Source organism: Lucilia sericata, unplaced genomic scaffold (genome assembly GCF_015586225.1).
Source record: "Lucilia sericata isolate MDLA Ls3-8-SP2 unplaced genomic scaffold, ASM1558622v1 Contig000265F_arrow, whole genome shotgun sequence".
Classification (NCBI taxonomy): domain Eukaryota; kingdom Metazoa; phylum Arthropoda; class Insecta; order Diptera; family Calliphoridae; genus Lucilia; species Lucilia sericata.
In genome coordinates this window covers 142,380-170,161 of record NW_023994290.1, presented here as the reverse complement: position 1 = coordinate 170,161, position 27,782 = coordinate 142,380, and the positions used below count along the sequence as shown (strand labels likewise).

Below are 27,782 nucleotides of genomic sequence, written 5' to 3'. Positions count from 1 at the left end.
AACTAGACTTTTCTAAAGAGTTTAAACTAAGTTTAAATATAAAAATCCCAGTTTAAGACATAAAAATTTGCAAATTATATTAAAAGTTTGTTTTTAATTTTGTTTATAATTATTTTTAATGTTAAACTTGGCTTTAAAGTTTAAAGCAATAAAACTAATTTTTTTAATTTTTCTGTTTTATTTGAAATATGTTTTATTTTTATATAAAATATTTTGTTGTTGTTGTTGTTTTTTTTTATACAAAAATGGTATAAAATGTTTAATGAGCTATAAACTAAAATAAAACAAACAGTTTTTAAGGAAAAATATTACAAAAAACGTAATTATAAGATACGTAAAAAGAAAATGAGTCAAATGGGAATCTCTTTAAAGAATTGATTTTATAAAAATTACTTATAAACTATAGACGATTCTTAATAGAAACTAAAGAGATTCGGGAGGAATTTTTTTTATTTTTTTTTTGAATAAAAAAATATTTAATGGTTCTTTGGATATGTTGATAACTAGGAAACGATCATACAAATGACTGATAGTTTTTAAGGCCTCTTTCTTATGTTTTGCCTGCAGCTTAAGGATCAATAAAAGAAATCATAATATAACGAGTGCCATTGGTCACACGTAGACCCTCATGATAATGAGTCAAACGTCCTGGATGCATAAGCATCCAACCCTTTTTGGTGGCCGTTACCGAGCAATTGTAACGCAAGAAACGACATCCGCCACCCTCATAATCGATACCAGCACGATTTAGGGCAATATTAATGGTATAGGTGGAGGAGTCATGGTGTGGCCTAAGGAAGGGTTGTTCATCGGGACGATAGCGCACCACAAAGTTCATTAGGGAGCGAACAGGCTGCAATGGATATGAAATAATTAAATTTTCTCTTTAAATAAAACTCAACAAAACTTACATTATGGAAATAACCCAAAAAGACCTTCTCCTGTAAAGGTCTTACGAACAAATTCAAAAACTGCAACCACAACTGATCCAAACCCACTTGTTTCATATGAATATCACGTGTTGGCACATGCCTCATAGCCACCCTCGAGACGATCATCTTTACTGCTGCCATCAGACCATTTACCAAAGTTTTCCATTATGGCTACTAGATCATCACAGAAAGCATCGGTAGCAATTTGGAACCAATAGACATCGGGACAGGGTTGTATGTAGGTGTAGTTAGCCTCCAATTGTTGCGTGAAATTGGGGTGTATATACTTCTTAATCCAGTCGAATTTATTGCTGAACAGAGTATAGAAATCGGGACGTGCAACGGTGGTATCGAAGCCCTCGGCCTGCACTAAATGACCATAGATGCGATCATTAATGATGAACATGTGAACGCGCTGGAAAAGAGGAAATCTTGAGTTTTTAATAGGGGTCTTGATAGTTGATCTTAAGGTTAACGGAACTTTGTGAAATCTTCTGGGTTCATTGAGTTATATCTTGATGGTTTCTAAACAACTTCTGCTATCTTGGAATCTTGAGTTTTCTTGACTAATTGAAGACCGATCTTTCGAATTTCCTTTCCCATATCTTCTGTTAACTTTGTATCTTGAATTAACTCCTCCTTTTTAGATTAAAGTCCTTGTTATTTATGTTCTCTTTTTCTAACTAATTTCTTGAATCTAATTTATAACTTCTTAACGGGATCTTGAGATATCTGCTTCATTCTAAATTCCCGACTTTTCAAACGTCTGACATCTTTAAATCTTGAATTTTCTTCTTCATTTTAAAAACTTTGAATCTTGAATTTACTCCTGCATTTTAGATGAAAGTCCACGTATTTTATGTTTTCTTATCCAATAATTTTCTGGAATCTAAATTATAATACCTTCATGGGTTCTTGAGATATTCTAAATTCCGACCGTCTGACATCTTTGAATCTTGAATTTTCTTTTAAATTTTAACTTGTAGTCTTTCTAACTTAAGATTTCTTCTTCAATTACTTGAGTCTTAAATTAAATTCCTCTGGAGTTTCTAAACCTTATATCCAAATACTAGACCCGATTTCTGGTTTCAACTTATTTTTGGTCTTGATTTTCATTCAAGCTGCTTGAAATTTGCTGTAGCTTCATACTAAAACTGCTTCTGACATCATGGTTTCTTGAATAATCTTCTTAATTCTAAATTCTAGACCTTCCGATCTTCTGACATCTTTGAATCTTGAGTTTTCTTGTCGATTTTAACTTGATTTCTTCTTCAATACTTGAGTCTTGAGTCTAAATTTAAATTTCTCTGGAGTGTCGAAACTTTTAACCAAATTCTAGAACCTCAATCTTGAAGTCATTTCACATCTAATTTATATTCTTGACTTTCAATTCCTCTGGAGTGTGCCGAAACTTATATTCAAATTCTTGAACCCCGATCTTGAAGTTATTTCTGGTCTCATCTAATTTCTGTTCTTGATTTTCTCTCAACCTGCTTGAAACGTGCTCTACCATCAAATTAAACTGCTTCTGACGTCCTAGTTTCTTGAGTTATCTTTTTAATTCTAAATTTCCGACTTTTCGATCTTCTAACAGCTTTAAATCTTGAGTTTTCTTCTGAATTTTATATTGGAGACCTCTTAACTTTAATCACTTTTGGAATATTTTCTTGAGTCCAATTTTATGATAATTCAATGTCACTATATTTAAGTTATAAACTTCACTATTACTCGGGTTTAAACCAAGTTTAACTTTTAAAATCACTTTGTCTAAACAACAAAGTTAAAATTTTATTTCGGATTTCAGTAAACAGTAACGTTACTTATTATCTTAGTTTAACTGAGTGTTATTGGCCAATTAAACTTAAGTTATAAGTGAGAAGACACAATTAACAAAAACAATGATTTCGGAAGAACAAAAAACGTAATATTTTAAGTAAATTGCAATTTTCTGATTTGTTTTGTTTTATTTCTTATTGTTTTAAATGTTTATTAACATTTTTCCAATAATTTTTCATTTTACAAAAGTATTATTTGCAAAAAACAGCTGTTCATTGTTTATGTTTTTGAGTGAAAAGTTGGCAACACTAACAAAGTTAACTGAACTTAAATCCATAACTGAAAAACACAATCATCGGTTAAAGTCCGTCTAAATTTGTTCCGAGTTTAATCTAACAGCAAGTTAAGCCTAGTTTAACTGAGTAGTAAGAAACCCGCCCTAAGACTTTCTTAATAAAGTTTAATTTCTAGTGCTTTGGAAGTCTAAACTCAACTTTGTTGCCTAGTTTAAACTAAGTTTAACTTTTTTACGGCAAGTTTTATAGAAAAAAATCATTGATTTGTTAAGACTGTCTTAATAAAGTTTTATTTTTGGTTGTTTTGAAAGACTAAACTCAACTTTGTTGCCTAGTTTAAACTAAGTTTAACTTTTTATGGTAAGTTTTATAGAAAAACATCTTTGATTAGCTTAGATTTTCCTAATTAAGTTTAATTTCTAGTGTTTTGGAAGCCTAAACTTTACTTTATTACCAGGTTTAAACTAAGTTTAACTATAAAAATTCCTAGTTTAGTTGGAAAAATTAAGGAATTCGGTTAAATCATTTAGAGCTTTTACTAACTGCAGTAATTTTTTTGGGAAATTTTAGATTATACAGGGAGTTTAACATGGGTTTATGTGAAAATGCGTATTTTTTGTTTAAAAAAAAATGTATTTTAATATTTAGTTCCGGTTTTTTTAGTTTAAAATTTTCTCACTTACCTTATTCCGCAATGAATCACACATGGCCATATCGGGGTCAAAATATTTATGTTCATAGTTGATATGTTTGAAAGCAGTATTTCTGATCAAATATATACTGGACACATAGGGAACATTCCAAATGCCACTGAAATTAAACAAAGATTAATAAATAACAATAAATAAACAACAAAATTCTCAAGAGAGTAACATTTTAATAAAAGTTTAACAGAAAAATATATAAAAAAAAACTACGTCACTTGAATTCTTCACAAAAGAATCTCAAACAACAAAAACACATTTATTTAAACTAATTCATAATAAGATTAAAAAATTGTCTACAAAGTAAAAAATAAGTGGATTTCAGATTTGCACAAAAACACACTATATAGCTGGAGGGGGGGAGGGCGGGTATAGAAAACTTACAGCAGCCAGCCAACCCATTAAGGGGACACTGTCTGATGACAATTGAATTTAGTTTGTAAAACACATTTGAACCCTAAACACAGCGGTAGTAGAAGAAAGTCTCAACAAACCCAAACAACAAATTTAAATTGAAAATTTAACAAAAAAAAATCCATTTTAAATCAATTTTTTTTAAAAAATGTGTTTCAAAAATTCCTTATTAAAAATACTCTTTCTCTCTGCAATTTTCATAATTTATGGTCAAGAAATCGAGGCTCAAAGTAAGTACTTCAAAAAAAAAAAAGAGCATCATAAAAGAGAAGAGAATTTAAATTTGTAAAAAAAAAAACTGTTTTCAATTTAAGGAAACGTGGGAGGTCGTGGTGTATTACGACGTAATTATACGGGTAAAAAACCGGTAGTAATACAACATCGTACACCAGATGCCGCCAATTATTATGATCATGAAAATGTAAGTTAGCTATTTGTATTACAATTATGTGACAGCCTGTTGTCACTGTCACACAAAGTGTCAAAAGTGACAAGTATTTTTCTCTTTCAGGGTGCAAAAATTATAAAATCTTCTCATTTTGAATTGGATTATACGTTGGGCCGCAAGATCACATTCTTTTGTATGGCAGAAGGCAAGTAAACTTAAGTTTATAAGGTAAAGTAATGATCTTTTAATATTTGTCAATTACAGGTAATCCACGTCCTACTATAACCTGGTTTAAAGATGGCGCCGAATTGTATCAGCATCGTTTCTTCAGTAATGTTTTACTTATAACTAAAGTTTAAAATGTTAAACTTTAATTCCTTGTATCAAATTTATTTCATTTACCTTGACTTCTCTGCATTTCTGTCAACTAAACTTCATTTTAATCCATAGTTAAACTAGTTAACTTCCTTTAAACTTCCCTTTCTAATAGAAAAATAATCAGTTTCATTTTAATTTCCTCTATTTAAATTAGTTTTCCACTATTTTCTTACTTTAAACTCAGTTTATTTTCAAAGTTTAAGCTAAGTTTAACTTGAAAATAAAAATAAATTCACTATTTAAATTTTGATTTAGATTCCTGTAAAACTATTTTTTTTTTTTTTTTGCTTTAAACTCGGTTTCCTAGGGAGGGTTTTTCCGATTCTTTGTTTAAACCTAGTTTAATATATGTTTTGTGTGTTTTCAGTAAACAGTAACGTTACTTATTATCTTAGTTTAACTGAGTGTTATTGGCCAATTAAACTTAAGTTATAAGTGAGAAGACACAATTGACAAAACAATAAAACAATGATTTCGGAAGAACAAAAACTTAATATTTTAAGTAAATTGCAATTTTCTGATTTGTTTTGTTTTATTTATTATTGTTTTAAATGTTTATTTAACATTTTTCCAATAATTTTTCATTTTACAAAAGTATTATTTGCAAAAAACAGCTGTTCATTGTTTATGTTTTTGAGTGAAAAGTTGGCAATACTAATAAAGTTAACTGAACTTAAATCCATAACTGAAAAACACAATCATCGGTTAAAGTCCCCCTAAATTTGTTCCGAGTTTAATCTAACAGCAAGTTAAGCCTAGTTTAACTGAGTAGTAAGAAACCCGTCCTTACATGTTTTTACTTTAAAATCAATTTATTTTCAAGTTTAAACTAAGTTTAACTTGAAAACTTATTTTTCTTAAAAATAAATTCACTATTCCATTTATAATTTGTATTTAGATTCCTGTAAAACTATTTTTTTTGTTTTAAACTTTAAGTTTAACTCAAAAACATAATATTTTGGAAAAATACTCATCAGTTTCCTTTTAGTTTTTAATTAAAATTTATCTAAATGTATTTTCATATCTTAAACTTTACTTCTTTCGAAAGTTTAAACTAAGTTTAACTCTAAATCTCAATATTTTTCAAAAAAATTATCATCAATTTTATTTAACTTTTAGTTTATAATTTATATAAGTGGAATTTTAAATCTTAAACTTAACTTCTTTTAAAAGTTTAAACTAAGTTTAACTCCAAACTTGATATTTTCGAAAAACAATCATCAGTTTCATTTTATTTTTGGTTTAAATTTTATATAAATGTAATTTTAAATCTTAAACTTGGCTTTTTTCGAAAGTTTAAACTAAGTTTAACTCTAAATCTTTAATGTTAAAATTCTCGTTTTACTAAAATAACCTTTATATTACAATTATGCTCATTATTTGTATACATTTAAGTAATTTTCAGACCTTAAACTTAATTTTTGTTAACAGTTTAAACTAGGTTTAACGTTTTAAGTAAAGTTTATTTAAAATGGTTAATTTATTTAAATTATATTTTTGATTTGTGGTTGTTTTCAATTACACTTCAGTTTTAAACTTCATTTCCTTCAGGGGTTTAAACTAAGTTTAAGTTTAAAACTTGAGTTTAGCTAACATTAATTATAGTTTTAATTTACCTTTTTAATTTTATTTAAAATTTAATAAAAAAATTTCTATAAACTTGATTTAATTTAGGAGTTTAAACTAAGTTTAACATAAAATTTCACCTTAGTTTAACAGAAATCACTAAGGGCGGGTTTCTTACTACTCAGTTAAACTAGGCTTAACTTGCTGTTAGCTTAAACTCGAAACAAATTTAGGCGGTCTTTAACCGATGATTGTGTTTTTCAGTTATGGATTTAAGTTCAATTAACTTTATTAGTATTGCCAACTTTTCACTCAAAAACATAAACAATGAACAGCTGTTTTTTGCAAATAATACTATTGTAAAATGAAAAATTTTGGTAAAATGTTAAATAAACATTTAAAACAATAATAAATAAAACAAAACAAATCAGAAAATTGCAATTTACTTAAAATATTAAGTTTTTTGTTCTTCCGAAATCATTGTTTTATTGATTTTGTTCATTGTGTCTTCTCACTTATAACTTAAGTTTAATTGGCCAATAACACTCAGTTAAACTAAGATAATAAGTAACGTTATTGTTTACTGAAAAACACAAAACATATATTAAACTACGTTTAAACAAAGAATGCAGATTATCTTTATCGCCCTTAAACTTGCTTTTGGTTTGTGGTTTAAACTAAGTTTAATTTTAAAACTGTGCCTTTTTTGCAAAAATATGACATATTTTATTTAAGTATTATGTTTGTATTCGTTTAGCATTAACTTAAGTCTTAAACTTGCTTTTCGAGTGTGGTTTAAACTAAGTTTAATTATAAAACTGTAGCTTTGTCATTTTTATTAATGACGGACTATTTTAAAGTTTTAATCTTCGGTTTAAACGGAGTTTATTTACTAACTTTAATATAGATTTCTATGAAATAAAATAAAACATATAGTTGTGATTAATATTCTAAATTCCTATCCTTTAGGTCCATGAATCCCATATAGACAATAATATTATCAAGTCGAAAATGGAAATTGATCCCACAACACAAATGGATGCTGGTAAGAGTTAAATTTTGCTTAAAACTCATGATCTTTCAAACTAATCGATCTGTTTCTAGGTTATTATGAGTGTCAAGCGGACAATATTTATGCCATCGATCGTCGAGGTTTTCGCACTGATTATGTTATGGTTAACTTTTAAAATTCTTAAAATTTATTCCTACTTTTTATATACGTTTTTCTTTTTCCAAATTTTATTTTAAATAAAAATAAACAAACTCATAATTGGTTAAGAAAAAAAAACGCTAAATAATTTTAAAGTAATTGAGCAATTTATAAAAAAAAATATTAAAAGAAAATTCTCTTTTAAAATCGTTTCTATAATTCAATAACTTTTATAAATTGCTCAATTAATGGTTATAAATTATTTTTAGTCTAATTTTCCTTAAAGGTGGATACTTCTAGAACAACTACTCTTTTATTATTACAATTTCAGGTTAGTTTCTGGATTTGATCGTTTTTATTATTTTTTTTTTTTTTTTTTTTGTTATGACGATCAGACAGATCAACAAAAATAAACCTTTTTTTTATATAAAAAAATAATGGCAAATTATTTAATTTAAAAAACAAGAACACACAATAAAATATAGGCTGTTTTGTTTGTGTGATGATGATCGTGATCATCGCAATGTAAACAACAGTGATGTGGTGATCTTTAACCAAGAGAAACGTTTAAAAAATCCGATCATTGCAAATGCGAAATGATGGATAAATAAATGAAAAAAGAGTTGAAAGCGAAATTGAAATGTTTTTTCCACACAAAACAACAATGGGCCTAAAGACTAATAAAATCAAACAAAAAAAAAAACTCTTTCAAAATGATCGTTGATCATGTTGAATGAGTATAAACGAGTAACATAGAAGAGAGTGTTTGTACATCTGGTAACTCACTAACTAACTAACTAACTAACTAACTAACTAACTAACTAACTAACTAACTAACTAACTAACTAACTAACTAACTAACTAACTACTAACTAACTAACTAACTAACTAACTAACTAACTAACTAACTAACTAACTAACTAACTACTAACTAACTAACTAACTAACTAACTAACTAACTAACTAACTAACTAACTAACTAACTAACTAACTAACTAACTAACTAACTAACTAACTAACTAACTAACTACTAACTAACTAACTAACTAACTAACTAACTAACTAACTAACTAACTAACTAACTAACTAACTAACTAACTAACTACTAACTAACTAACTAACTAACTAACTAACTAACTAACTAACTAACTACTAACTAACTAACTACTAACTAACTAACTAACTAACTAACTAACTAACTAACTAACTAACTAACTAACTAACTAACTAACTAACTAACTAACTAACTAACTAACTAACTAACTAACTAACTAACTAACTAACTAACTACTAACTACTAACTAACTAACTAACTAACTAACTAACTAACTAACTAACTAACTAACTAACTAACTAACTAACTAACTAACTACTAACTAACTAACTAACTAACTAACTAACTAACTAACTAACTAACTAACTAACTAACTAACTAACTAACTAACTAACTACTAACTAACTACTAACTAACTAACTAACTAACTAACTAACTACTAACTAACTAACTAACTAACTACTAACTAACTAACTAACTAACTAACTAACTAACTAACTAACTAACTAACTAACTAACTAACTAACTAACTAACTAACTACTAACTAACTAACTAACTAACTAACTAACTAACTACTAACTAACTAACTAACTAACTAACTAACTAACTAACTAACTAACTAACTACTAACTAACTAACTAACTAACTAACTAACTAACTAACTAACTACTAACTAACTAACTAACTAACTAACTAACTAACTATACTAACTAACTAACTAAATAACTAATAACTACTAACTAACTAACTAACTAACTACTAACTAACTAACTAACTACTAACTAACTAACTAACTACTAACTACTAACTAACTACTAACTAACTACCTAACTAACTAACTAACTAACTAACTAACTAACTACAACTAACTAACTACTAACTAACTAACTAACTAACTAACTAACTAACTAACTAACTAACTAACTAACTAACTAACTAACGGAACATCAAAAAATTTTATATTTCAATCGAAAATATTTTCGAAAATTTTCAAATTTTCGAATATCATGAATTTCACCGTTTCTAGACAAAAAAATTTCGCGAAATTACGAAATGTTCGAAAAATCTTAAATTTCTGGTCAAAATGTTTAAAATTCCATTGAAAATTTTTGAAATATAAAATTTTCAACAATTTCTTAATGTTCGAAAAATTTCGAAATTAATTGCGATTATTCGAATTTCAAAAATTTGTAGATTATTATACAAAAAAATTTTAAATCGTTAAAAAATTTAATTAAAAGTAATAAAATCGAAAAAAATTGCATATTTTTTAATACTTTAAACATAATTTCGAATTTTCGAACATTGAAAACTTTACAATTTTAAAGGCAAAATATTGAAAATTTCAATTAAAAATACATAAAATATAAAAATTTCGCAATTTTGTAATGTTCGAAAAAATTCGATGTCAATTTCGAATTTTCTTTGTTTACACAATTTATTAATGTTCGAATATTCTAATTTCGAATTTTCAAAAATTCAGAATTGTTACATTTTGGGACGAATTTAATACAAATTAATGTAAATATCTATACTTAATAGTTTTTAGGAAATTTTTTTTTATATTCGAAAAATTTCGTAGTTTATTTTTGAATTTTCGAAAATTTTTGAATTTAGGAAATTTGTTTATATTCGAAAAATTTCGAAGTTTATTGTTGAATTTTCGAACTTTTAGATTTTTATATAAAAAAGTGGAATATTTCAATAAAAAATGCTAAAAATATTAAAAAATAATTTTTTTTATACATTATTAGATGTTCGAAAATTTTCGAACTTAATTAAAAATTTTCGAACATTGAAAATTCTTAAATTTTTTGGCAAAATATTGAAAATATGAATTAAAATTACTTTAAATATAAAAATTTCGCAATTTTATAATGTTCGAAAAAATTTCGAAATTAATTTCAAATTTTCGAAATTGTATTTTAATACAAAAAAATTGAAAAAGTATAAAATTTTATTATAATTTACTTAAAATAGATAAGAATAACTTTTTTGCACAATTTTTTAATGTTCGAAAATTTTCGAACATAATTTCAAATTTTCGAACATTGAAAATTCTTAAATTTTTTAGCAAAATATTGAAAATGTTTATAGAACTACTTGAAATATAAAAATTTCGCAATTTTGTAATGTTCGAAAAAATTTCGAAATTAAGTTCGAATTTTCGAAAATTGAAAATTTGACGATTTCTAGCAAAATTATTAAAACTTTTAATTAAAAGTAATAAAATTATAAATATTAAGCAATTTTGGGATGTTCGAAAAAATTCGAACATAATTTCGAATATTGAAATTTTCAAAATTTTTTAAAAAATTTTAAAAATTTTCATAAATTGAAAACTTTATAAACTTTTTTGGAAATTTGTAAATATTCAAAAAAAATCTAATAAAATTCGTTTTGTATAACCGGAAAATGTCTATTAAATCTGCTGTTGAATTCCTATTCAATAATAAGACTTAAGACAAGATTATATAATAGTTTAAATCCTAATTTAAATATTTTTTAAATTTAGAGGAAAAAAGCTTTTCAAATTCCAAACGTTTATACTTGACCCAGAGGTATACAAATAAAAAAAGCTTAAAAACTTTCACTTGAACACAATTATTATCATTTAGCAACAAATTTACCACCTGCTGGCCCACTGTTCTTGAGTTTACATTAAAACAAGACCCATGCAATTCTATTAATTTTTCAGTTCTTTTTTTTTTTTTTGAATAAAATGCTCAGACACTTGGTATAAGGTGGTGCTGTTGAGTATGTATGTGTATTATTCCGCTGATGCGGAAGGGGTGAAAAACCAAACATACAAACTAAATCGCCACAAATCACAACAAATTAAACAATTGCTGGAAGAAAAAAAAAAGCAAACAAAAGCTTGGGAAAGCTATGGTTAAAACTCATCAACACAATCATTATGGATAGAAGACTAGTAGAATTCAACACAAAATATAAATTGAAATTTAGTCGTTAAATGTAAAGGCAGCGGTTGAAAACCTCAAAATTTAGTTTGAAAATTTTTGCGGAAATTTTAGATTTAAATTTGTCTTAAAATAGAAAAACCAAAGAGTGTAAAGCGCGTTTAGGTCTGTTATAGAAACTGAAAACGTGTTGGCATTCGAAATTGGAAATTTCCCATTTAAATTCAAATCAAAATTGTTGGTTTTGAAATGTCTATAAAGATTGTGGCTTTATGTGTGTGTATTTTGATCTTAAGTAGTCCTGTTAGTGAGGGCAGACGTGGTCGTGGCAGAGGTCGCACCAAGTCAAGAGTGCAAATTGGTTTGCCCATAACAGGGAAATATCGGGATCCAGAATCTGATCAGTATTATAATAACAATAATGTAAGTTAAGAAACACCATCTTTTAAAAAAATTGTTAATCTCTCTCTCTCTCTTTTTAACAAAAGGGTGCCAAAATCTTACAGGCTTCTCATTTTGATTATGAATATGTTTTGGGTCATAAAATTGCTTTCCTGTGTGTGGCCAAAGGTAATCCTAGACCTCACATCACCTGGTATAAAGATGGCACTGAAATCTTTCAACATCTCTACATGCATGTAAGTTTTGCCTACTCTCTTTCAAAAAATCCTCTCTTTAACTTCCACCAACTTCAAATCCCTTTCCTAGGTCCACGAATGGCGCATTGGCGATGATCGTGTTAAGTCAAAAATTGAAATAGATCCTGCCACCCAAATGGATGCTGGGTTTATATGAATGTACTGCTGATAATATGTATTCCATTGATCGTCGCAGTTTTAAAACAGATTTTTCAATTGCTTTCGATTAAAACGTTTGCGGTTTTTTTCGTCGTGCTCAATTTGTCAGAAAATTGTATGCCATATAGAAGAGGAGAAATGTTTTAAATATAAATGGCAGAGTACAAAGTCCAAGTTGATTTTCTTTTTTTAATATTAATATTATTTAACATTTTGTAAATTTTCAACCGTAATAATAAAAAAAAATTTAAGAAATTTTTTGTAAAAGAATTTTCAAACAAAATATAATTTTAGTTTGATTTTAAAATAAACTCTTTTATAGTGCAAACTAAAATCTCTCTACAGTTCTGTCTACAGAATAATCTACGGTCTGATTTATAGTGCAAACTATACACTAGTCTATAGTCTAGCCAAAAGTGTAGTCTATAGTCTAGTCTAAAGTCTATTCTATAATCTAGTCTATAGTCTAGCCTAGAGTCTAGTCAATATCAAGTCTATAGTCTAGTATATAGTCTAGTTTATAGTCTAGCCTATAGTCTAGTCTATAGTCTAGTCTATAGTCTAGTCTATAGTCTAGTCTATAGTCTAGTCTATAGTCTAGTCTATAGTCTAGTCTATAGTCTAGTCTATAGTCTAGTCTATAGTCTAGTCTATAGTCTAGTCTATAGTCTAGTCTATAGTCTAGTCTATAGTCTAGTCTATAGTCTAGTCTATAGTCTAGTCTATAGTCTAGTCTATAGTCTAGTCTATAGTCTAGTCTATAGTCTAGTCTATAGTCTAGTCTATAGTCTAGTCTATAGTCTAGTCTATAGTCTAGTCTATAGTCTAGTCTATAGTCTAGTCTATAGTCTAGTCTATAGTCTAGTCTATAGTCTAGTCTATAGTCTAGTCTATAGTCTAGTCTATAGTCTAGTCTATAGTCTAGTCTATAGTCTAGTCTATAGTCTAGTCTATAGTCTAGTCTATAGTCTAGTCTATAGTCTAGTCTATAGTCCTAGTCTATAGTCCTAGTCTATAGTCTAGTCTATAGTCGAGTCCTATAGTCTAGTCTATAGTCTAGTCTATAGTCTAGTCTATAGTCTAGTCTATAGTCTAGTCTATAGTCTAGTCTATAGTCTAGTCTATAGTCTAGTCTAGAGTCTAGTCTATAGTCTAGTCTATAGTCTAGTCTATAGTCTAGTCTATAGTCTAGTCTATAGTCTAGTCTATAGTCTAGTCTATAGTCTAGTCTATAGTCTAGTTCTATAGTCTAGTCTATAGTCTAGTCTATAGTCTAGTCTATAGTCTAGTCTATAGTCTAGTCTAGAGTCTAGTCTATAGTCTAGTCCTATAGTCTAGTCTATAGTCTAGTCTATAGTCTAGTCTATAGTCTAGTCTATAGTCCTAGTCCTATAGTCTATCTATAGTACTATCTATAGTCTAGTCTATAGTCTAGTCTATAGTCTAGTCTATATCTAGTCTATAGTCTAGTCTATAGTCTAGTCTATAGTCTAGTCTAAGTCTAGTCTATAGTCTAGTCTATAGTCTAGCTATAGTCTAGTCGATAGTCTAGTCTATAGTCTAGTCTATAGTAGTCTAGTCTATAGTCTAGTCTATAGTCTAGTCTATAGTCTAGTCTATAGTCTAGTCTATAGTCTAGTCTATAGTCCTAGTCTATAGTCTAGTCTATAGTCTAGTCTATAGTCTAGTCTATAGTCTAGTCTATAGTCTAGTCTATAGTCTAGTCTATAGTCTAGTCTAGTCTAGTCTATACTCTAGTCTATAGTCTAGTCTACAGTCAAGTCTATATTCTAGTCTATATTATAGTCTGTATTCTAGTCTATATTCTAGTCTATAGTCTAGTCTATAGTCTAGCATACAGTCTAGTCTACAGTCTAGTCTATATTCTAGTCTATAGTCTATCTAAAGCATTTAGAAATAATTGAATTTGTACTTACAGTATATCACCCTTAACAATATCAACATAATCGGGAGAACGAGCATAATAACCACCTTCACTTAAAGCACCCCAGAAGTTACTCCACAATTCATTGTATTTACTAACAACAGGAGCAGCAAATTGTCTAGAAGAATTAGAAAAGAAAGATAAAGAAATAAAAACCTTGACCCAAACAAAAAAACAAAAATTCAAAAACTTACTTATCCAAACTCAACAATTCACGCAATACATCAGGATCATCAATATGAACATCAGCATCGATAAAGAAGGCATAGTCCACCTCATTCTGTTGAGCTTGTTGTCTATAAGAAAAATAAATATGATAATTAAATATGATTTAAAATTTAAATCTAATAAAGTCTAATAACTTACAAAGCCAATTGGCGAGCTCTTCTCTCATCAAACTCATCGGTGGATAAAACAATTTTCGAGGTAATATATTCACTTTTATAGCGATTAACATAAGATTTGGCCAAAGCATCATGGAATTCCACACCGCTATAGACAAAAAGATGCATTTTATTTTTAGGATAGTTTAACTCAGCGGTTTTGTTTAAGAACATATCAAAGAAAGGCACAGCTTGGGTAATCATAATGGATAAGGCAATAGTGGGAAGTTGGTTTTCCTAGAAATTGACAAAAGAAACAAATTATTTTAAAATAAATGAGCTTTCCGGATGGGCAACTTACTTGCAATTCCACACGATCCTCACGGCACAACAAACAAGTACCACTGAAAGTCTTAGCCAAATAGTTAGCAAATGCATTCAATTCCAATTTACTAGGACCATTGCCATGCAAAATACTGGGAGTGGTCAAAAAGTTAATATTCTTCAAAACACCCTCATTGGTATCCAAATCTACATCCAATTTAACATCATCTTTGGCACCATTAAGATTTTGGAACAATATCGAGGTGGTATCCAATTTCATGTCCAATTTCTTTCTCAATTCCTCATTTAGGAAAACTTTAGTATAGTACAATTGATCATCGTCTGTATCGGCAATTTCGGCTTCTAATAAAGCCCATACTTGTGGAGCATAACCGATAAAGGCTCCAGAATTGAGGTAGGGTGAAGCATTAGGTTCTACAGCAGGATATTTATTAGCTAAACTCTCATCAGGCCAGCAGTATTTTTCGGCGGAGAATAAAAGTTTGGCATTAGACTCTTTGAATTTTTGTAGAATTTCGGGTAGGCCAGTGGTGAAAAGGACATCGTAGCTAGAGGCAGTTAAAAGATATTGTAAAAGAATTTCCTAATTTAAAAAGTTTTTAAAACTCACCTATCGGTAAATAAGATAATGGTATCCTTTTCATCCTTCAGAGGTTTTAGAGCTTCTCTGAGGAGGTTAACTTTGAAACCACCTCCGGGACCCTCCATATCGCCACCCTTCCATTTTTTATACATACCCAAAGGGGTAACCTGAGGAGAAAGAAGAAATGGAGGAAAATTATAAAATAATATTTAGACTTGATATTCGACAAGATTTAACACCACACTTTCGACCAGATTTTAAACTAGACTTAGACATAAACACTATGTAGACTATATCTAAGAATATATATTTTACTAGATATTGGACTAGACTTTAATTACAACTTAAGATCAAAATTTAGACTCAAGTTTAAACTATACTTTAGACTAGACGACTAGGCTTTAGACTAGACTTAAGACTAAACTTTAGACTACATTTTAGGCTAGATTTTAGGAGGTGGTGGGTTCGATTCCCACCTGAGGCACTGGTTAAGGAGCGCAACGCCCGATAGAGGCCTAGGTGTATTTCTTCGGATTTGATGTATATACATCCTCCTTTCAAACTAACTACCTAACTAACTAAGTCTATATATTTTACTAGATATTGGACTAGACTTTAATTACAACTTAAGATCAAAATTTAGACTCAAGTTTAAACTATACTTTAGACTAGACGACTAGGCTTTAGACTAAACTTTGGACTAAACTTTAGACTACATTTTAGACTAGATTTTAGACTAGACTTTAGGCTATATTTTAGACTATACTTTAGACTAGACTTTAGACTAGCCTTTAAACTAGACTTTAGACTAGACTTCAGACCAGACTTTAGACTAGACTTTTGACTAGACTTCAGACTAGACTTTAGCCTAAACTTTAGACTAGACTTTAGACTAGACTTTAGACTAGACTTTAGACTAGACTTTAGACAGGACTTAAGACTAGACTTTAGACTAGACTTTAGACTAGACTTTAGACTAGACTTTAGTCAGGACTTAAGACCAGACTTCAGACTAGACTTTTGACTAGACTTTAGAACCAACTCTAGACTAAGATTTCGATTATATGTTACCTATGACTAGACTTTAGACTATACACTAGACTAGACTATAGATAAGACTATAGACTAGACTATAGACTAGACTATAGACTAGACTATAGACTGGACTATAGACTAGACTATAGACTAGACTATAGACTAGACTATAGACTAGACTATAGACTAGACTATAGACTAGACTATAGACTAGACTATAGACTAGACTATAGACTAGACTATAGACTAGACTATAGACTAGACTATAGACTAGACTATAGACTAGACTATAGACTAGGCTATAGACTAGACTATAGACTAGACTATAGACTAGACTATAGACTAGACTATAGACTAGACTATAGACTAGACTATAGACTAGACTATAGACTAGACTGTAGACTAGATATAGACTAGACTATAGACAAGACTATAGATTAAACTATAGACTAGACTATAGACAAGGCTATAGACTAGTTTATAGACTAGATTATAGACTAGACTGGACAATAGGCTACACTAGACCATAGACTAGAATATAGACTATAGATTAGACTATACTAGAATAGATTAGACTAAACTAGATTAGACTTGACAAGGCTAGACTAGATTATAGACTAGACTTTAGACCAAACTTTAGACTAGACTTTTGACTTGACTTCAGACTAGACTTTAGCCTAAACTTGACTTTAGACAAGACTTATAGACTAGTCTATAGACTAGACTATAGACTAGACTATAGACTAGACTATAGACTAGTCTATAGACTAGTCTATAGACTAGTCTATAGACTAGACTATAGACTAGACTATAGACTAGACTATAGACTAGACTATAGACTAGACTATAGACTAGACCTATAGACTAGACTATAGACTAGACTATAGACTAGACTATAGACTAGACTATAGACTAGACTATAGACTAGACTATAGACTAGACTATAGACTAGACTATAGACTAGACTATAGACTAGACTATAGACTAGACTATAGACTAGACTATAGACTAGACTATAGACTAGACTATAGACTAGACTATAGACTAGACTATAGACTAGACTATAGACTAGACTATAGACTAGACTATAGACTAGACTATAGACTAGACTATAGACTAGACTATAGCTAGACTATAGACTAGACTATAGACTAGACTATAGACTAGACTATAGACTAGACTATAGACTAGACTAATAGACTAACTATAGACTAGACTATAGACTAGACTAAGACTAGACTATAGACTAACTATAACTAGACTATAGACTAGACTATAGAACTAGACTATAGACTAGACTATAGACTAGACTATAGACTAGACTAGACTAGACTAGACTAGGACTAGACTATAGACTAGACTATAGACTAGACTAAGACTAGACTATAGACTAGACTATAGACTAGACTATAGACTAGACTATAGACTAGACTAGACTATAGACTAGACTATAGACTAGACTATAGACTAGACTATAGACTAGACTATAGACTAGACTATAGACTAGACTATAGACTAGACTATAGACTAGACTATAGACTAGACTATAGACTAGACTATAGACTAGACTATAGACTAGACTATAGACTAGACTATAGACTAGACTAAAGACTAGACTATAGAATAGACTAAAGACTAGACTATAGACTAGACTATAGACTAGACTATAGACTAGTCTATAGACTAGACAATAGACTATAGACTAGTCTATAGACTAGACTATAGACTAGACTATAAACTAGACTATAGACTAGGCTATAGACTAGACTATAAACTAGACTATAAACTAGACTATAGACTAGACTGTAGACTAGACTATAGACTAGACTATAGACTAGACTATAGACTAGACTATAGACTAGACTATAGACTAGACTATAGACTAGACTATAGACTAGACTATAGACTAGACTATAGACTAGACTTAGACTAGGACTATAGGACTAGGACTATAGCCTTAGACTATAGACTAGACTTAAACTAAGGACTCGACTAGACTAGGACTATAGACTAGACTATAAGGACTAGACTTAGATAGACTATATACGAGACTAAGACTAGACTCATAGACTAGACTAGCTAGACTATAGACTAGACTATAGACTTAGACTATTAGACTAGACTATTAGACTAGACTATAGACCTAGACTATAGACTAGACTATAGACTAGAACTAAAGACTAGGACTATAGACTCGATAAAGACTAGACTATAGGACTAGACTATGATAGACTAGACTAACTAAGACTAGTCTATCGACTAGACAATAGACTATTAGGGACTAGTTATAGACTAGACTATAGACTAGACTATAAACTAGACTATAGACTAGACTATAGACTAGACTATAAACTAGACTATAAACTAGACTATAGACTAGACTGTAGACTAGACTACAGACTAGACTGTAGACTAGACTATAGACTAGACTATGGATTACACTATGAACTAGACTATGGATTACACTATGAACTAGACTATGGACTAGACTTCAGCCTAGACTTTAAGAAAATATTGACAAGAGTGACAAGATTAAGAAAACAGTGACAAAACTTTAAGTTAATAAACATTTCAAACTAACCATCAAATTTAACAGTTCTACTGAAGAGTACTTATGAAGCAATAAAATCATAATAAATAATTAAAAGAAAAAACTAGATCATCTTTAATATTAATCAACCAAAAAAAGTGAAAGCTTATCAGTTGCATAAGTGACATTATTAAAACAAACATAAAATTATATTTATGATACCGGGTATTCAAAAAGAGCTCAATATCAAGCTTTTCTTTATCAGAAATTTTGACTTTAAAGGTCAACATTTAGAACAGAAACGTCACAGTTGTTAACATATTATAATATAAACTCCTAGCAACTGATATAACAAAGAAAACCGGCATGAGTTTTTGGAGGAATGGACTATAAACAAAAACAAGTAAATACTATTTAATTGAAATAAAAATGGTAGTGGATTGAAACAAAAATTATGTGTACGTGACTCAAAATAAATAAACTAAAATAAGAGGAATGATTAAGTTTTTTTTTTTACTTGTTTTCTTAAGAAAACTTTATATACACGATTTAACCAATGCGTCTGACATTTAATCTTGCATATGGTTATTTGAATATTTTGGACAGATATTTAATTGTAAAAATATGTGTTCATACTAAAAGGAAAAAATCTGGCACACATTGGCCGACCAACAATAAATTCGTTATAAACAAAAAAAACACAAAACGATGATGTGTTTCTAGACTTTATCGAAAACTACAGGCGAGAAGAGTTCAAATACTTTGGAATGATTCTAACATGTGTTAGAGATTGTAAACATAATATGAATTGAAAAATATACTAAAGAATAGAACACAAAAGAAAATGATGATTAGAAAAAAAAAACATAAAAAAACACACCGGATGCATTGTTGTAAAAAGAAAGAGTAAAATGTTTTTGAAAAACGATCACTTTTTATAATAAACAATACGTTTTGTTACAAAGATTTAAAACAATTTAAAACCTATTTTTAATTAATTATTAAAACTGTCAAACTTTAGCAGTTAATTAGCCTGATAATCAAACATAAAACGTTAAAAATTAAACCAAAACTACCAAAAGAAGTAGTTAAACTAATATTTTATTAATATTTATTATATTTCTTAAACAAAAGATCACTTGTTTCATTCATTATTTGTCTTAAAAAATACCATCTATCAAAAACCTGTTTAAATCCATTATTATCTAATCTTTTAAACCCCCCACAAGCTTTTCAACAAAAAGGTACTTTCTAACACCGGCTTAAAGTAAACTTTAAAATTTTATATTTTTTCCAAGAAATAAATAAAAACCCATCCGTCCCAACGTTTGCAAAGCAATTAATATTCATATTGAGGAGCTCTTCAATTAACAACACCAACCGGTTTGTTTTTATATTTATTTAAATTGTTTCTTTTAACTAAATGTTTATAGTTCAGTGCGTTATTTCTCAATAAAATAACCACAAGAAACAAGAATCTTTAGAGCGTCAATAGTTAAATAAATCATTAATTTAAACTAATCAACAAAATAGATAGAAAAAGTCATAAATAAACAATTTTATATGATTGAAATGTTTAACAATAAAATTAATAAATATGGAAAAAATACAAAAGAAACTGAACAAATACAATTTCGAACTAATTGTGGTTTTTACGCAGCGGTATTTTTAAAAAAGATAGAAAGACTTTCATATAATTAATTTAGAGTTCAAGAATTGATTTGTTTTTATTTTTGAATCAGTCGTTCTGTTCTAGTCTGTTATAGTTCTGTTATTTCCTGTTCTAGTTCTGTTCTAGTTCTGTTCTGTTCTAGTTCTGTTCTAGTTCTGTTCTAGTTCTGTTCTAGTTCTGTTCTAGTTCTGTTCTAGTTCTGTTCTAGTTCTGTTCTAGTTCTGTTCTAGTTCTGTTCTAGTTCTGTTCTAGTTCTGTACTAGTTCTGTTCTAGTTCTGTTCTAGCTCAGTTCTAGTTCAGTTCTAGTTCTGTTCTAGTTCTGTTCTAATTCTGTTCTAGTTCTGTTCTAGTTCTTTTCTAGTTCTGTTCTAGTTCTGTTCTAGTTTGTTCTAGTTCTGTTCTAGTTCTGTTCTAGTTCTGTTCTAGTTCTGTTCTAGTTCTGTTCTAGTTCTGTTCTAGTTCTGTTCTAGTTCTGTTCTAGTTCTGTTCTAGTTCTGTTCTAGTTCTGTTCTAGTTCTGTTCTAGTTCTGTTCTAGTTCTGTTCTAGTTCTGTTCTAGTTCTGTTCTAGTTCTGTTCCAGTTCTGTTCTAGTTCTGTTCTAGTTCTGTTCTAGTTCTGTTCTAGTTCTGTTCTAGTTCTGTTCTAGTTCTGTTCTAGTTCTGTTCTAGTTCTGTTCTAGTTTGTTTTAGTTCTGTTCCAGTTCTGTTCTAGTTCTGTTCTAGTTCTGTTCTAGTTCTGTTCTAGTTCTGTTCTAATTCTGTTCTAGTTCTGTTCTAGTTCTGTTCTAGTTCTGTTCTAGTTCTGTTCTAGTTCTGTTCTAGTTCTGTTCTAGTTCTGTTCTAGTTCTGTTCTAGTTCTGTTCTAGTTCTGTTCTAGTTCTGTTCTAGTTCTGTTCTAGTTCTTTTCTAGTTCTGTTCTAGTTCTGCTCTAGTTCTGTTCTAATTCTGTTCTAGTTCTGTTCTAGTTCTGTTCTAGTTCTGTTCTAGTTCTGTTCTAGTTCTGTTCTAGTTCTGTTCTAGTTCTGTTCTAGTTCTGTTCTAGTTCTGTTCTAGTTCTGTTCTAGTTCTGTTCTAGTTCTGTTCTAGTTCTGTTCTAGTTCTGTTCTAGTTCTGTTCTAGTTCTGTTCTAGTTCTGTTCTAGTTCTGTTCTAGTTCTGTTCTAGTTCTGTTCTAGTTCTGCTCTAGTTCTGTTCTAGTTATGTACTAGTTCTGTTCTAGTTCTGTTCTAGTTCTGTTCTAGTTCTGTTCTGTTCTGTTCTAGTTTCTGTTCTTTAGTTCTGTTCTAGTTCTGTTCTAGTTCTGTTCTAGTTCTAGTTCTGTTCTAGTTTCTGTTCTAGTTCTGTTCTATTTCTGTTCTAAGTCTGTTCTAGATCTGTTCTAGTTCTGTTCTAGTTCTGTTCTAGTTCTGTTCTAGTTCTGTTCTAGTTCTGTTCTAGTTCTGTTCTAGTTCTGTTCTAGTTCTGTTCTAGTTCTGTTTCTAGTTCTGTTCTAGTTCTGTTCTAGTTCTGTTCTAGTTCTGTTCTAGTTCTGTTCTAGTTCTGTTCTGTTCTAGTTCTGTTCTGTTCTATTTCTGTTCTAATTCTGTTCTAGATCTGTTTCTAGTTCTGTTCTAGTTCTGTTCTAGTTCTGTTTAGTTCTGTTCTAGTTCTGTTCTAGTTCTGTTCTAGTTCTGTTCTAGTTCTGTTCTAGTTCTGTTCTAGTTCTGTTCTAGTTCTGTTCTAGTTCTGTTCTAGTTCTATTCTAGTTCTGTTCTAGTTCTGTTCTAGTTCTGTTCTAGTTCTGTTCTAGTTCTGTTCTAGTTCTGTTCTAGTTCTGTTCTAGTTCTGTTCTAGTTCTGTTCTAGTTCTGTTCTAGTTCTGTTCTAGTTCTGTTCTAGTTCTGTTCTAGTTCTGTTCTAGTTCTGTTCTAGTTCTGTTCTAGTTCTGTTCTAGTTCTGTTCTAGTTCTGTTCTAGTTCTGTTCTAGTTCTGTTCTAGTTCTGTTCTAGTTCTGTTCTAGTTCTGTTCTAGTTCTGTTCTAGTTCTGTTCTAGTTCTGTTCTAGTTCTGTTCTAGTTCTGTTCTAGTTCTGTTCTAGTTCTGTTCTAGTTCTGTTCTAGTTCTGTTCTAGTTCTGTTCTAGTTCTGTTCTAGTTCTGTTCTGTTCTAGTTCTGTTCTAGTTCTGTTCTACTTCTGTTCTAGTTCTGTTCTAGTTCTTTTCTACTTCTTTTCTAGTACTGTTCTAGTTCAGTTCTAGTTTTATTCTAATACTGTTCCAGTGCAGTTTCATAGTCTAGTGTAAATTCTAGCTTAAAGTCAGCTCTAAAGATTATTCCGAAATCTAGTCTAAAGCCAAGTGTAAAACTATGGTCTAGTTTATAGTACTATGGTCTAGTCTATAGTACTATGGTCTAGTCTATAGTACTATAGTACCATAGCCTAGTCTCTAAAGTACTCAATAGTCTAGTCTATGATCTAGATTTTCTCTGGGAAATGGTGTTATTTAGAATGTTTATTCGTTTTATTTAAAAACCATAATTTTCTTTTAAAGGTGTCAATTTTCATTCATTTATTTTTAATTCTATGTATTTTTCTCCGGTTGTTGTTGTTGTTGTTGTTGTAGCTATTGTTATTAACTCTAATTTATTGTTATTGTTATTATTAAAACTCACTCACCTCAATACCATAAACTTTAGCTGAGCGAATATAACGCAAGAAACCATCAGTTTCTTCTGTGGCTACAGTGAACACTTTAACTTTGGCTGGAAAAAAGTGAAAAATAAAGAAAAGAACAAAGGAATTAAAATAATATAATAGCAAGACAATAAAATACATTTTCTTATACATATACTATACTAAATTCTAAACGAAATTGTAGCCATTGATTCTTTAGACAATTAATTTTAAAACGAAACCTGTTTAGACTGTTGTAGGCATTAAAAAATTGTAGAATACAACGAATAAAGTGTTTTTTAGAAAAACAGGGATCAAATTAAAAAATTGTTTATTAAACAAGTTTTAAATAAGATATTTTTTATATAAAAAAAGAATACAGTTACTTAAATTTGAATGAAACAAAACAAAAATAGTTTGTGTATGAATTTAAACAAGGAAAAATGCATAATAATATTTTAAAATAAAATCTGTGTTGTAATATGATTTTAAATAAAGTGCATAATATCTTTTATATTTTTTTATTATTAAGTATTTCCTTTTATAATATGTAGTTCTTTTAATCATGGTTTAACAAAAACTCTTATCTTTAAAACTAATAATAAATATTAAAACTAAGGCTGCTTTTATTAAAAAAGGGGTCAAATCTCAAAATTCTAAAAAGTGATAAGTTAGAATCTTTGTTGAATTATTGTCATAAAATGTGAGAGGAGGGGAAAAAGGTCAATATTCGAGAATAGTTTTTCTTTTGAGGGTTCTTTAAAATGAACATAGATAAGAAATTATGAATAATTTTTGGGTAATGAATAATGGAAAATAATGTTTAAAAGATGTTATATAGGAAATAGAAAAAAGTGGGTGCAATTGAGTTAAGAATTTGAGCAAAATATTTATAGAATTGTTATCTCAAGTTTAGTTTCGAGTTTAATTTACAGTTAAGTCTACAGTTAAGGCTATGGGTTAGTCATAGTTTTTCTTAAGTTTATATAAAGTTTAAAGTCAGGTCTATAGTCTAGTCTTAAGTCAGGTCTATAGTCTAGTCTATAGTCTAGTCTATAGTCTAGTCTATAGTCTAGTCTATAGTGTAGTCTATAGTCTAGTCTATAGTGTAGTCTATAGTGTAGTCTATAGTCTAGTCTATAGTCTAGTCTATAGTCTAGTCTATAGTCTAGTCTATAGTCTAGTCTATAGTCTAGTCTATAGTCTAGTCTATAGTCTAGTCTATAGTCTAGTCTAGTCTATAGTCTAGTCTATAGTCTAGTCTATAGTCTAGTCTATAGTCTAGTCTATAGTCTAGTCTATAGTCTAGTCTATAGTCTAGTCTATAGTCTAGTCTATAGTCTAGTCTATAGTCTAGTCTATAGTCTAGTCTATAGTCTAGTCTATAGTCTAGTCTATAGTCTAGTCTATAGTCTAGTCTATAGTCTAGTCTATAGTCTAGTCTATAGTCTAGTCTATAGTCTAGTCTATAGTCCAGTCTATAGTCTAGTCTATAGTCTAGTCTATAGTCCAGTCTATAGTCTAGTCTATAGTCTAGTCTATAGTCTAGTCTAGTCTAGTCTAGTCTATAGTCTATAGTCTAGTGTATAGTCTAGTCTATAATCTAGTCTATAGTCTAGTCTATAGTCTATTCTATAGAATAATCTATAGTCTAGTCCTTAGTATATTCTATAGTTTAGCCTATAGTTTAGTCTAAAGTCTAGTCTATAGTCTAGTCTATAGTCTAGTCTATAGTCCAGTCTATAGTCTAGTCCATAGTCTAGTCTATAGTCTAGTCTATAGTCTAGTTTATAGTCTAGTCTATAGTCTAGTCTATAGTCTAGTCTATAGTCTAGTCTATAGTCTAGTCTATAGTCTAGTCTATAGTCTAGTCTATAGTCTAGTCTATAGTCTAGTCTATAGTCTAGTCTATAGTCTAGTCTATAGTCTAGTCCATAATCTAGTCTATAGTCTAGTCTAGTATATAGTCTAGTCTTGTCTAGTCTATAGTCTAGTCTATAGTCTATTCTATAGTCTAGTCTATAGTCTAGTCTATAGTCTAGTCTAGTCTAGTCTAGTCTAATCTAGTCTAGTCTATAGTCTAGTCTAGTCTATAGTCTAGTCTACAGTCTAGTCTATAGTCTAGCCTATCGTCTAGTCTATAGTCTAGTCTATAGTCCAGTCTTTAGTCTAGTCTATAGTCCAGTCTTTAGTCTAGTCTATAGTCCAGTCTTTAGTCTAGTCTTTAGTCTAGTCTATAGTCTAGTCTATAGTCTAGTCTTTAGTCTAGTCTATAGTCTAGTCTATAGTCTAGTCTATAGTCTAGTCTATAGTCTAGTCTATAGTCTAGTCTATAGTCTAGTCTATAGCCTAGTCTATAGTCTAGTCTATAGTCTAGTCTATAGTCTAGTCTATAGCCTAGTCTATAGTCTAGTCTATAGTCTAGTCTATAGTCTAGTCTAGTCTATAGTCTAGTCTATAGTCTAGTCTATAGTCTAGTCTATAGTCTAGTCTATAGTCTAGTCTATAGTCTAGTCTATAGTCTAGTCTATAGTCTAGTCTATAGTCTAGTCTATAGTCTAGTCTATCTAGTCTATAGTCTAGTGTCTAGTCTACAGTCTAGTCTATATTCTAGTCTATAGTCTAGTCTATAGTCTAGTCTATAGTCTAGTCTATAGTCTAGTCTATAGTCTAGTCTATATTCTAGTCTATAGTCTAGTCTATAGTCTAAAATTTCTTTAAAAAAGATTTTATCAAAAACAAAATTTCGTTAAAGTTTTAACTTAATCAGCAACCACAACAAAGAAGAGCTTAACAAAAATATGACATCATTTTGAAAGTAATCACTTGTACCCAATCCTTGTCAACCCATAAACAACTTGTTGATTTTCAAAACCCTAAAATTAACTAATCCTTTACTAATTTTCCATGTATTTACTCCAGGTATTATAAAAAAATCTTTATATTTATCTCGCAACGAAAAAGAACATTCTAAAAAATACAAATTACAAACTGCTGGTAAGCATTTGCATGATGCAAGTGGCCGGCCGGAACGTGCAAGCAGGAAGGCGGGAGCGAAATGTATGCATTTCATTGTGCAAACGAAATAACACAAATAAATAAGAAAACTAAAACAATGAGCTCATAAATGATAATATGAAATTGTATATACAACATAAATCTACTATATTCCAAAACGAAACCCCCTACTACCCCTTGCCATTCCTTTGCAAATCAAAAATTAAAACAACGCCGGCCGACAAATTATAAACAATAAAGAAAATTTAACAAAAAATCGTAAAAAATATATATTAATCAACAAAAAAAAAAACTGAGACATTTTTCCATATACATACCATCCAATACTGCCGCCTTTTCCTCGGCTTCGGTTAAATCTCCTCCCGCCGCTGACACCCCGCTTAACAGGCATATGTTGTAGAGAAACAAAAGTACTAAAAGCCTGCAAAGGCTTTTAGTTATTTTGTGTAACTTAAACATTTTATTAATGTTTTTTTTCTTGCTGTTATTAACTTAATATGGCACTTTATGTTTATTCTTTAATTTTAATTTAGTATATCATGTTAATTTATAAAACAAAAAAAATTTTCAAAGTAATTAAATGCTGGTAGAAAAAAAATCACTTAAACAATAAATTTGTTTATTAAATTTCCTTTAAAACAAGCGAGTATTTATTATAGTTTCTTAAAATGCCTCCAAACGCGACAAAAGTAAAATACTAAATGAATTTTATTAAACAAAACAAATTTTATTTATGTTTATTTATTTTAGTATAATGAATTTTTTGAGCTAATAAGAAGAGGAGCAAAAATACACTGACTATTTTGAGAGAGTGCCACTCAGATAACGGAAATTAGTGTTGCCACGTGGGGAAATTAATAAGAAAAACCAAATAAAGGGGATTTTTAAGGGAAAATGATTAAATTTGTAAATAATTCAAAATATACATGATTTTTTTTAAAGAAAATGAATTTTTTACAAAGAAACATATGAAATTGTGTATAAATTGTAACTTTACATTAAATAAAGTTGTAATTTTATAAGAATTTTTTATTTAAAAGGCATCTTATAAGAATTTGTATAAAGTGGGGAAATTAACGATTTTAAGGGGAGATAAACCAACCAAAAAGAGCAAAAGATAAGTGATGCCACCATGTTTAAATTTTAGTAAATCCTGAAAAATAACGGGGATTTTAAGGTAAAATCATTAGAATGTGTAGGAAATTAAACATAGAATAAGAATTTTTGTAGATAATCAATTTTTCGTTAGGAAATCAAACAGAAACCTAAGAACTTTTAAATGCATTGGTTTCTCAAAAAAAAATT

At 29.3% G+C, this 27,782-nt stretch overlaps 3 protein-coding genes across 3 annotated transcripts; 2 read left to right on the top strand and 1 right to left on the bottom strand.

The window, feature by feature from the left end:
- Nucleotides 1-452: 452 nt before the first annotated feature.
- LOC119602935 (procollagen-lysine,2-oxoglutarate 5-dioxygenase) lies at nt 453-27,222 on the bottom strand. The gene is given in 11 exon segments (XM_037954741.1): nt 453-853; nt 912-1,028; nt 1,030-1,347; nt 3,688-3,814; nt 14,315-14,440; nt 14,517-14,618; nt 14,689-14,942; nt 15,007-15,538; nt 15,601-15,740; nt 23,463-23,548; nt 26,795-27,222. Coding segments are annotated over 11 exon segments (2,229 nt in total). The 5' UTR covers nt 26,937-27,222; the 3' UTR covers nt 453-568.
- Nucleotides 4,134-7,728, top strand: LOC119602937. Its single transcript, XM_037954743.1, has 6 exons — nt 4,134-4,352; nt 4,437-4,543; nt 4,634-4,715; nt 4,775-4,838; nt 7,420-7,499; nt 7,559-7,728. Exons 1-5 carry the CDS (start codon nt 4,271-4,273, stop codon nt 7,421-7,423), a joined length of 339 nt encoding a protein of 112 aa, XP_037810671.1. The 5' UTR covers nt 4,134-4,270; the 3' UTR covers nt 7,424-7,499; nt 7,559-7,728.
- LOC119602936 (immunoglobulin domain-containing protein oig-4) lies at nt 11,563-12,633 on the top strand. Its single transcript, XM_037954742.1, has 3 exons — nt 11,563-12,003; nt 12,069-12,218; nt 12,289-12,633. Exons 1-3 carry the CDS (start codon nt 11,830-11,832, stop codon nt 12,373-12,375), a joined length of 411 nt encoding a protein of 136 aa, XP_037810670.1. The 5' UTR covers nt 11,563-11,829; the 3' UTR covers nt 12,376-12,633.
- Nucleotides 27,223-27,782: the final 560 nt, after the last annotated feature.

Excerpts from the sequence above, each read along its gene's own strand:
- LOC119602937 (XM_037954743.1), top strand. The coding sequence starts at position 4,271 with ATGTGTTTCAAAAATTCCTTATTAAAAATACTCTTTCTCTCTGCAATT. Across the intron at positions 4,544-4,633 it reads ATTATTATGATCATGAAAAT|GGTGCAAAAATTATAAAATC; the intron begins GTAAGTTAGCTA and ends TTTCTCTTTCAG. Across the intron at positions 4,716-4,774 it reads ATTCTTTTGTATGGCAGAAG|GTAATCCACGTCCTACTATA; the intron begins GCAAGTAAACTT and ends TGTCAATTACAG.
- LOC119602936 (XM_037954742.1), top strand. The coding sequence starts at position 11,830 with ATGTCTATAAAGATTGTGGCTTTATGTGTGTGTATTTTGATCTTAAGT. Across the intron at positions 12,004-12,068 it reads AGTATTATAATAACAATAAT|GGTGCCAAAATCTTACAGGC; the intron begins GTAAGTTAAGAA and ends TTTTAACAAAAG. Across the intron at positions 12,219-12,288 it reads TTCAACATCTCTACATGCAT|GTCCACGAATGGCGCATTGG; the intron begins GTAAGTTTTGCC and ends TCCCTTTCCTAG.